Here is an 11,619-nt window from a genome sequence, read left to right on the forward strand (position 1 = left end):
AAATAATAACTAAACTGTAGAAAAAGAAAATTCATTGTTAAGAAAACGAGATTTGTGTAAACTGACCTCTCATCAGTGACAAAAAGAACAATATTTTTTTTCTATGAAAAATTACTGGTTTAAAATCCAGACGAAAAATTCTTTATACATATTGAAATTTGAACAACAAAAGATTCCTTTTTCTTTAGAAAAACGAAAATTGTCATGAGCAATCAGTATTTTGTGCAACCGAACAATTGGCCAATTGAACTATATATGTATCGTTATCAATAGAGGGAAAAAAAAGATACATATACATAAGAAAATTAGGTAATTTTTCATTATTTTTTCATTTTGATTAGAATGGATTTCGATTTTCTCAATTTTAGTATTAGTAATTGAATTGAAATATTTTTTATCGAATTTGTTATTTCTCTGTTGTTAATTTATCGTTTTAACAGAGTTGTGAAATAAAATTGATTTTATTTTTTATTTCGTTCATATATATCTGCCTTATTAATTTATTCGGGTTGCTAACTCAATGGTAGAGTAATCGGCTTTTAAGTGCGATTATAATTTTTAAAATCATTTGGATGAAGAAAAAATTCGTCCATATTTTTGATAGAGTCTATAAGACCGCGACTGATACTCAAAGGTAATGTATTTCTTGATTGGTTATTATAAAAAAAAAAAAAAAAAAAAATTTGCTTGGTGCTTATCAACTTGACAAAAAAAAAATTATGTGTAGAGACAAGTTGATCTCAACAAATGGATGAATGGGTCAAATCTCGGCCATTTTTATTAATATCCCTGAAAAAAAAGAAAATTTTAAAAATAACCCTGTTCCTCATTTTTTTTTAAATATGCCCTGACCGCCTGGACCAGGGGCGGTCCAAAACACCAAGTGAGGCGCCCCAGGGCCCGGCGGCCCATACCCCAAGTGAGGCGCCACCCCCTGGGGCGCCCCATTAGTAATTTGGTTTTTTTTTTTTTTTTTTTGAGAAATCTTAGTATTTTGATTTGAATAATTTTGTTGAAAAAAGTGTTGGGTTTATGTATATGTGTATGTCAAAAAATAAAATATTATGTATATGTGTATGTGTATGCCAAAAAATATAATATTTGATATATTTACGAAGTGATGTCGTAAATTTTTATAACTTTAATTTTTATTTTTATTTCTTTGGTGAACTATATGTATAATATACACACATACACATACACACATGCACATACACATACACATACACATATACACATACATATATACACATACACATACAAAAAAACTCACACATACACATACACATACACATACACATACACATACACATACACATACACATACACATACATATACATACACACATACACATACACATACACATACACATACACATACACATACACATACACATACACATATACCAAATAAATCAATTCGCATAAGCAAAATAGCAAGTTTATCTGCCACCACGTCTGAATAAACCTAACAAACGACTAGTTCTTCTGGTACCAGTGGCAGGTGCGGCATTACTTGTAGAGGCTTGGCTACTAGATGATTGGCTTACAGGAGGAGGGGGTTGTGTTCTACCGGTTGCTTCAGCGACAACTCTGGCATTTTCTCTTTCGTTGTGTTCGTTTATTGCATCTAAATGTAACAATGCAATTCAGTTAGTAATATAATTAAAGCATAAATAAATTTTGTACAATTCTACGTACCTGCCCTGCGCCTGTCGGAAACAGAACGGCGAGCCCGATTTCCCGACGGTCGCCTACCACCCATCTCGTCCATGGTCATTACAATACGCTTGTGTCTCCTCCTTCCCTTTCTTATCCATCCTTCTGAAGGTAATATTCTATCTCCGACATATGTAGGCCACTCATGCTGATCAGGATAAGAATGGAAAGATCCACCCCAAGTGGAAGCAAGGTAATCGGTACGGTACATGTCAGCAACATAGTGAGTTGAACAAAGCACAACTAACCTTGTTCGGTCCCTTTTGTGTATTATACATTCCCAGTTGCCGTGAACATGAGTCTCATATATTTTCTTTACAAGCTCGTCTACGCTGGTATAAACTTGCCCTGCGGCAAGTTCTTTGTTGTATACAACACGAGGACCAAAGAAACTAATGTCTGCCTCTTCGAAAGCTGTGGTGTCGTTGAATGTGGCAACCGGATGCTTATTCCCCCGACCTCTAATCGGGAATTTTTCTGCCCTGGACAACCCTGCTACATTTGCATCACCATCTGATAAGTCATCATCTTCCCAAACCCCTTGGTATTCATCCCCCGTTTCCATTTCTCTTTCTGGTACGGCATCAATAGCATCAACATCAACATCAACATCAGGGGAGTGCTGATGGTACTCCTGGTGGTCATAAGGGGATTGCTGGTGGTACTCCTGGTGGTCATAAGGGGAGTGCTGATGGTACCCCTGGTTGTCATAACCTGAAGGTCCAGCCCCAGCCGAACTTGAAGGTCCAGCCCTCGTGCGGGGAACCCTCTTCGAATATATGTCCATTACCGGGACCCCACAAGCTACAAATTGAGTATACACAACTCTCCACAAATTGGCATCTGTTATTGGAAACTTAACAAAGTAAGGTCTACCCCCCCCCCCCACGTGAGTTGTCAATCCGTGTAGCCAACTCTATTTCATACCTGTTGGGGTTTACAGATGTCTTTTCGTATATTAGCTGCTTCAGTTCCTCAAATGTGGTATTTTCATTAATCTCGAAGCCAAATGCGACTTCTTTCGTGTAATGCACGCCATCTTCATCCCTTTCTAGCTTGCCGCCGACATACAGTGCAACTAACATCTCTTCTTTAACAAACTACATTTTAAAAAAAAAATTTACAAGTATTACATGACATAATAATGGGTACATTAATAAATGACTAATTGAAAAATAAATAAACAAAATTAAAAAAAATTACAATTTTTCTACAGTAGGTGTACAGCAATTGCTACAGTAATTGTACAGTACGCTGCAGTAAATACCAACAATAATGTACAGTACGATACAGTACAGGTCAACAGTAAATGTACAGTACGCTACAGTAAATGTCAACAGTAATGTACAGTACGCTACAGTAAGTGCAACAGTAAATTTGGAACAGTAATTACTAATTATTATAATTATAATTACTAATTATTATAATTATAAAAACATACCTATTTTCCCCAATTATCGCCTCCAGAGAAGGTCTGAGATCGGGAAGTGACAGAGGCAGAAAATGCGTTTAAATCACAGGACTAGTGGGGCGCCCCAGGGGGTGGCGCCTCACTTAAGGTATGGGCCGCCGGGCCCTGGGGCGCCTCACTAGCTGTTTTGGGCCGCCCCAGGCCCAGGCGGTCAGGGCATGTATGAAAAAAAATTAGAGAGAGGGGCATTTTTAAAATTTTCTATTTTTTTAAGAATATTAATAAAAATGGCCGGTCAAATCTCGGCTGGACCAAGCACCGTGCAAATTGGAAACAGCTGTTTTATTTTAAATTGGCGGAAAGTCTACAACCCAATTTATTTAAGTATCGCAAAAGGTGAAGTTTATTCAAATATTTTTAAGGATAAATTATTCTCACATCTCATGTTCTGCAATTAGGGGTGATAACAGAGCGGATAGTGGTAAAATCATATCCATATGTCTTTTTAATTTTTTGGATATGATTATATATTGGATATTAAACGAATACGGATATGAATCGGATCGGATCAGATATTTACTAAAATATATATAAAAAAAATTACTAAAGTTCATAATATTTATCTAATTATAATAGTGAAACATATTTTTTTAATAATATATATTAAATTATGAGATGGGCTATGGTGCATTGCAATGCATGGAGGGGTTTGTGCATTGGACCATAAATCTAAAATTCAAAATCCAAATGGCCGATCCAAACCGTTCATCTTGTTCTCCATATTAATATGTGCTTGGAGACCAAATTTTACATTTTTCTGAATTTTTTTTACTATTTATTAAGTATTTTACAAAATTGTTGATCCAACGGTGGCTTAACAAAACAGTAAAATCAGCAGCCACCGTTGAATCAACCATTTTGTAAAATACTTAATAAATAATAAAAAAAATTCAGAAAAATGTAAAATTTGGTCTGCAAGCACATATTAATATGGAGAACAAGATGAACGGTTTGGATCGGCCATTTGGATTTTGAATTTTAAATTTATGATCCAATGTACAAACCCCTCCATGCATTGCAATGCACCATAGTCCATCTCTTAAATTATATGGTATATATCTACTATTCGGATACGGATAATTGAAATGGAAAACCATATTTGTATTTATATCTATAGGAATATTCGGATATTGAATATCCACATATAATTTTTCGAATACGGGTCGGATATTATTCACACCGTTTCACTCCTATCTATAATAATATAAAAAATATTTATATTTATATTTATAAGCATGCAACTTTTACAATTTTACAGTTTTATAGATTTTTTTAGTCAAATCACATAACGGGCAATATTGACCGTTCGATTTTATTTCTTTCTTTATTTATGATAGACTCAAGAGTAGATCCAAAGCTCGTATAATTTTTGTTCTCTCTCTTCATTTAAAAGTATGCTTATGTACCTAAGTTGTTATGTATTTTTTTTTTTTTAAGATTAACTCTTTTTGTATTACTCTGCTGAGATCTTTACGTCAATAAATTGTATTATCATAATTATACATAATTTTAATATTCCACAGCTAATTGTGGTGTTCCCTGTTATACATATATATATAGTCTTGAAATTACACGGTTAATTGTGTTGTTCTCTGTTATATTATTTACTTTCAAATTTGCCGCATACAAATTTTTTTTTAAACATAAATGGTCTCAATTCAAAATTATCTTCAATAAATATTTTTTTTATATTATATATGTTATGTACATGATGTGTTTTTACTTTTTAATTATATATTTGATTGTTATACTTTGGATTAAATGAATAGATCATCTAAGCTTTTAATATATTCGTTTATTATTTATTATTCATTAGTTATTTGTTAATTTTAACGATGCATACGATACGAATAAGAATAGAAAGCAAATAAGATTACTTTTTAAACATATAAGAATAAATTAACACCTCCAATAAAAATTAAGCAGAACTTCAAACTGGTGTCCCATTTTGGTTCCATATTATAATCGACGCGCGTTATTTTATTTTTATTTATTTTTGCATAAATAATCAACGTTATTATCTCATTACCCTTTAATTATGCATCGAATTCACATCCTCTCAGGTTAGGTTGCCTGAGTACAATTAAATCGGATGGTCTGAAATTGAAACTTTTAACATTGCACGAATCTCAAAGCAAAAAATAATAGTGACCCTACTCACAAATTAAATCTGGATCGTCCATCTCAACTGTGCTGAGTCAGGTACCTGGGAGGATACGGATCCGCATCTTATGCACCTGACCTGAGAAAGTGAGAAGTGAGAACTCCAGATTCGGTATCTAAAATGAAGCTGATCCTCTGAGACAGATATCAGCAGACTTTTTCCTATCAATCTCTGCCATCAGATTGTGGTCCCAGGTGTCAGAAATAAATCACGGTCAGTACATTTGTAGGCCCACATTTCAGTAAGGCACCGCAAAAATATAATAATCCTTAGTCCTTACTCCTTACCAATACCAGAGAATCTGAATTCATGATCATGCCTATTTTCAAACAAATGCTTTTGAGAATTTTTATTATCTTTGAAAAAATTGAAAGCGATGTTTACACCAATGAGAAAGAAGAATCCAGCGAGCCCACCTCTAGAGATTCTTCCCAAGCACTTGACTTTCAGTTTCAGGCCTTTATATACGGCTTCAAGTTCAAGAGCGTCTTTATCCTTTCATCTCTCTCACTTCTCTAACTAAGCTATATTAACAACTGTACAAGGATATAGAGAGAGAGATCATGGCGACTGTGTGCCCTCCGCTTGGATTTGGCGGGAAATACTACACACTGACAGATGGGGTCTGTGCAAGAGACACCAGTTATTTTGGGGGCAAAGCGATACTTAACCAAGGAGTTGGGTATGCGATTGTGTTGGGTTTTGGCGCCTTCTTCGCTGTCTTCACTTCCTTCTTAGTTAGTACTCTTTTTCCCTTTTTGCTTTTGCTATTCCACATTGTCTCTTTCTTCTCTAGTCTCTACTCTCTACAGTGTTTTGTTTCTTTTCGTGTTTGTCTTCTTATTGGTTTACTTGTGGAAAATGAAGCTGACATGTACAGTAGTTAGGCCTCTGGGCCCAATTAACAATAATGGGCCTGTATTTCAACTGGAAAAGCAATCATGTATTTTACATTTAATTCCTTCTTTTCTTCTTTAGTTTCGAGCGTTTGAACAAACAAAAATAGAGACAAAATTGAAAGAGAAGAGCAACTTACACAGCTTTTTGTTATTGGTGCATAATAGTATTTTTTTTTTTTAAGTTCACACTGATGGTTTATGATTAGCTTCCGAATTCTATTAGGACTTCTGCTTCCATAAATTCAGTTAAAAAATTGAGAGCAGAGCGCTTTTCTCCAAATTAATAATAGCTTTGTTGTATGTGGTTGGGTATGTAACTCAGGCAACTAATAAAAGAAGGGAAACTGTCCATAATCTTAATGGTAGAAAGATTCCTTATTATAAAAAAATAAGAAGAAAGATTCATAGCTTCTTAGATTGTTAATTATTGCCAGGGAAGGGGACAATTTTGTAAAAAAAAAACCTAAATTCTAAATTTTGCAAAAACAACCCTATATTGTGAAACTCCCTCAATGGTTAATTGGGCTCTAAGCCTTTAACACTGTTATGTTTAAACATAGTTTGATCAAAGTTGGTTGTTGACTTGTTGTCATTAAGCACATACGAACTTTTACTCATTATTTTGTACCGTAGATGATCTTTTTTTATAATATCTTCAGACAATTAAAGTATTTAATATCACTTTAAAATTCGAACAACAACATTTTCATTCTGTAAAAGATTATTTTTATTATTATATGATAATTTACCGTGTCATATATTTACCTATAAATCCAAACAGTTGAAGGTTAATGAAGGATAGCTCTTTTTTATTGTTCCTCAGACAACATGGGGGCTTATCAGCATTAAAAAATAATGCGGGGTTCACAAATTTCTACGAAAAGCAGCTGTTATCAGATAGGCATCACGTATATAAATTAAATGTATTCTTGTGGTTTCCGGTGTAACTTACAGTTGAAAAATTCAAAATCTGCATGATAGTACATAGAAATAGAACAGACAACATCCTTTATGCTTGCTGCGCATAAGTACCAGTTAGTATCCAATGATAATTACAGTGCACAGAACATCTCATACTACTTTGCAGAAATGATGCTTACTGTAAGATATCATAGGTTCTGCTGAAGTATTTAATGATGAGTTAAAATCACACTATCACAAAAAATACAGTTAAATGGATGTGAATAATTTTTGCAAAGTAATAAATATCTACATGAATAAGTTCTATTGTTAGTCACAGATAATGGAAGAAATAAGCTAAGCCTTTTGTCAAAGAAAATTGTGCTGGAGAGAATTACAGAAGCCTTTTGGACTTGAATTCTTAATCACAATTTTTCATAAGTTTTTTATTTGTCCCATATTTTTCAACTTGAGACAAACAATCTCCAAATTGGTATGAAATAGCAAATTTTCAAAATTTGGAAGTTCTGATTAGTTAATCAAATCCTGTTTTCAGAAATTTTAGATTTTAGTTCTAAGTCACAGATTAATATTTTTATTTTGTTACATATTTTAATACGAGTCAAATTCATTGTTTGTTTTCCATTCATAATTGGTTGTATAGTTTTAGGAACTGTGAAATATCATTTCTGGAAAGGTCGCAACCATATTTAACAGCTTGTTAGATATACTTTGGTTTATGTTGAACTTTGCAACCTGGCTAGAAGAAACTTAACACATAAGAAATGTTGGCGTTGTTAAATAGAAAAAGATTACAAATAATTTATCAGACATGTTTAGTTGCCAGAAAACATCACAGATTGACAACCATGCCTTCAATTTGAGAGCTACAAATGAAAATAAAAAAAATAAAAGAGAGATAAAACCAGCAGTAGAAGGTGGTACAGGTACACCACCAATATCAACTATACCTGCAGCACATTAAAATCTAGTCTAAAACCATTTGTACCTCTTTTTAGCTAACTGCTATAAGAGCGTAAGGCATGGACAGGATCTTTTTATTGGTGATAACAGTTCTGTAATTTGATTTTCAGGTGTGGCTAGAAAAACGGTATATAGGCTCGATTCACTCATCAGAGTGGTTCAATACTGCTGGAAGGAGTGTGAAGACTGGCCTAATTGCTAGTGTCATTGTTTCTCAGGTATCTAGGGTTTACGGTCTAACAAAAGTTACAAAATCAAACATGTTTTTTTTGTAACATTCTGACAAGGGATATTATTATATTTTTTTTATTCTGCAGTGGACATGGGCTGCAACTATCTTGCAAAGTTCCAATGTAGCATGGCAATACGGTGTGAGTGGGCCATTCTGGTATGCAAGTGGCGCCACCATTCAGGTATAGATTTATAAAACATACAGTATGAACTATGAACAGCACTTATTTTTAATTTATCCTAATTTGAAGTCATAATTCACCTGAACAGGTGTTGCTATTTGGTATAATGGCTATAGAGATCAAAAGAAAAGCACCAAAGGCACATACAGTCTGCGAAATTGTAAAAGCCAGGTAGAGAAAGCCAAAGAACAAATACAAACTTATATAGCAGGGAATAAATTGGTAATGATTTTAATATCTGTATATATACGGACAGGTGGGGTACCGCAGCTCACGTGGTATTTCTTGTGTTCTGCTTCATGACAAATATAATTGTAACTGCTATGCTTTTGCTGGGAGGCTCAGCTGTTGTAAATGCACTTACTGGCATGAACATTTATGCTGCAAGCTTTTTGATCCCTCTTGGTGTGATAGTTTATACCTTGGCCGGTGGACTTAAAGCAACCTTCTTGGCAAGCTATATCCATTCTGTTATAGGTACATCAGTGTGCATATCTTACCTATTAAAGTTTCATGATTCAATCTGATGTTGGTAAACAGGTTCACTTATTGTACTTATTACTATTAGTTATGTGTTATTGAATGATCTAATATTATATATTCTTTGAAAAGAGTATGTGAAAACAAAATAAAATCTGGTACAGGCAAGATAATTTTAAGTTATATGTAGTTATGTTGCAAGTACAATCTACTATATTAGACATCCATGTATACCTGACTTGATCATTTTGCTACTCTCCAATTTGCATCTTCCAGTAACATACTTTTCATTATTACACCTCACAGTGCATGTGGTATTGGTGATTTTCATCTTTCTCGTCTACACGGCAAGCAAGGATCTTGGCAGTCCAAAGACAGTGTACAACCATTTAACAGCGGTAACAAAATCTCGTGTTTGTTCGGATCCAACATCTCATCATGGCCAGGCTTGTGGTTCCGTCAGTGGCAACTATCAAGGGTCCTACCTTACTATGTTGAGTTCAGGTGGTCTGGTTTTTGGCATCATTAATATTGTCGGAAACTTTGGTACTGTCTTTGTGGATAATGTAAGTTGTTGTTTTGTTATCTTTTCTTCGTTATTTTTTACTTTTGCATTTTTGTTTTCTTTGGTGCCCGTCTTTTCTTTGTTATTTTTTACTCTTTGTCAGTAGGTATTTCACCTTCAGACCTTAAAAGAGATGCAAAAATTTAAGATCTCTGTTTTAATTGGGAAAATCAACACTTCCCAAAGTTGAAGAAACTATATTTGTCTTTCAGGGATACTGGATGAGTGCTATTGCAGCTCGGCCATCATCAACCCACAAGGGATACCTGTTGGGCGGTTTAGTATGGTTTGCCGTTCCTTTTTCTTTGGCCACATCTTTGGGTCTCGGTGCCCTGGCACTCGACCTGCCTATAACTGCAGAAGAGGCTGGTAGAGGGCTTGTTCCACCTGCCACAGCAACTGCTCTAATGGGCAAATCAGGCTCTGTACTTCTTCTAACCATGCTTTTTATGTAAGCTTTATTTCTAATTTTTACTTCATTTTTACTTGATTACTTCATTTGTAATTCCATTTGGTTTAGGTTTCATGGTGTACATGCACATTAATCAATAAAGGATAAATATCCATAATTGTCTAGAAAGATATCTGTGATACAAGCACATTTTAATATCAGTGTTATTGGTAAATATTGACCCAAAGCAAATAAAATTGAAGTTAGCATGACAGTAAAATTTTTACTGCTTGAATTTCAGGGCTGTGACATCAGCTGGCTCCGCAGAGCTGATAGCTGTTTCCTCTCTGTGTACCTATGACATATATCGCACGTACATCAACCCAGATGCAACTGGAAAACAAATCCTAAAGGTATCACGTGCAGTCGTACTGGGTTTCGGCTGCTTCATGGGTGTGCTTGCGGTGATCCTTAACAAAGCTGGTGTTTCTCTTGGGTGGATGTACCTTGCCATGGGGGTGATAATTGGCTCAGCAGTGATGCCCATTGCTTTCCTGCTCCTCTGGCGCAAAGCTAACGCACTAGGCGCGATGATCGGAACTGTTTCCGGTTGCATATTAGGGATCATTACATGGCTAACTGTGACAAAAGTTCAGTATGGACGTGTCAACCTTGACACAACAGGTCGTAATGCGCCTATGTTGGCAGGAAATTTGGTATCAATTTTGCTTGGAGGGTTTATACATGCAGTATTTAGTTTCTTGTGGCCACAGAATTATGACTGGGAGACTACAAAGCAGATAACACTTGTGGAGAGGATTAATGAGGATTTGCCAGATGAGGAGTTCAAGGAGGAGAAGTTAGTTAGAGCAAAGTGGTGGATTATTAAATGGGGTGTTGTTTTCACAGTTGTGATTGTTATTTTGTGGCCTGTACTTTCACTGCCTGCAAGTAATAATTGTCTCTTTTCTCACATACTTTTTTTTTTCTTTTTATCAGTCGTTGCAGCATTAGATTATCCTAATTTCTAACCAAATTATACCTGAAATTGAACAGAAAATTTCAGCCTTGGCTACTTCACATTCTGGGCAGTGATTGCCATTGTATGGGGCTCAGTTGGATCAGCAGTTATCATCATAATGCCATTGGTTGAGAGCTGGGACACAATCCAGACAGTATGTGCCGGTTTATTCACAAATCAGAGACTTTTCTCCAAAATTGATCAAATGGATCTCAGGCTGCGCGCTATCATGGGGGCAATTCCAGATGCAGAGAAGTTGTATTTGCTGGAGAAGGAGAAAGCAAAGAAGTTTGATTTGGTCATGGAGTCCCACGCTAGCGATCCAGTTAGTGTAAAGGCAGAAGAGATGAATCTGTAATATGTGCATAAATTGTGTGTTAGGTGTGGACTACTAGATATTTGCTGGGTTGTTACATGTTTGAATTAAATTCCTTTTTTTTTGTGGATTTCAAGTTAAGTGTGTCTTCCCTTTGTGAGCACTTATAAGTTATTGCAATTTAGTTTACACCAAATTTGTAATTATTGGAAATTGAAAATTTTATTGTGGGACTTTACCTTTCAATTTTTGCAATATATATGCACTTCATTAAAAATTTGGGAGTTGGAACAACA

The 11,619-nt window shown here is 35.0% G+C and overlaps 1 protein-coding gene across 1 annotated transcript; it reads left to right on the forward strand.

Annotated features, from left to right (window-relative positions):
- The first annotated feature begins 5,859 nt into the window (after positions 1 to 5,859).
- LOC144576274 (urea-proton symporter DUR3-like) lies at positions 5,860 to 11,569 on the forward strand. Its single transcript, XM_078326594.1, has 9 exons — positions 5,860 to 6,091; positions 8,248 to 8,355; positions 8,455 to 8,550; positions 8,639 to 8,721; positions 8,807 to 9,027; positions 9,337 to 9,596; positions 9,808 to 10,046; positions 10,288 to 10,937; positions 11,043 to 11,569. Exons 1-9 carry the CDS (start codon positions 5,918 to 5,920, stop codon positions 11,363 to 11,365), a joined length of 2,154 nt encoding a protein of 717 aa, XP_078182720.1. The 5' UTR covers positions 5,860 to 5,917; the 3' UTR covers positions 11,366 to 11,569.
- The last annotated feature ends 50 nt before the right edge of the window (positions 11,570 to 11,619 follow it).

The sequence above is a fragment of the Carex rostrata genome, chromosome 25 (assembly GCF_964058835.1).
Source record: "Carex rostrata chromosome 25, lpCarRost1.2, whole genome shotgun sequence".
In the NCBI taxonomy this organism is placed as follows: Eukaryota; Viridiplantae; Streptophyta; class Magnoliopsida; order Poales; family Cyperaceae; genus Carex; species Carex rostrata.

Bases quoted from the DNA above. Each gene is read 5' to 3' on its own strand.
- LOC144576274 (XM_078326594.1), top strand. From the start codon at position 5,918: ATGGCGACTGTGTGCCCTCCGCTTGGATTTGGCGGGAAATACTACACA. The intron at 10,047-10,287 runs GTAAGCTTTATT...CTTGAATTTCAG, and splicing joins CTTCTAACCATGCTTTTTAT to GGCTGTGACATCAGCTGGCT. The intron at 10,938-11,042 runs GTAATAATTGTC...GAAATTGAACAG, and splicing joins TGTACTTTCACTGCCTGCAA to AAAATTTCAGCCTTGGCTAC.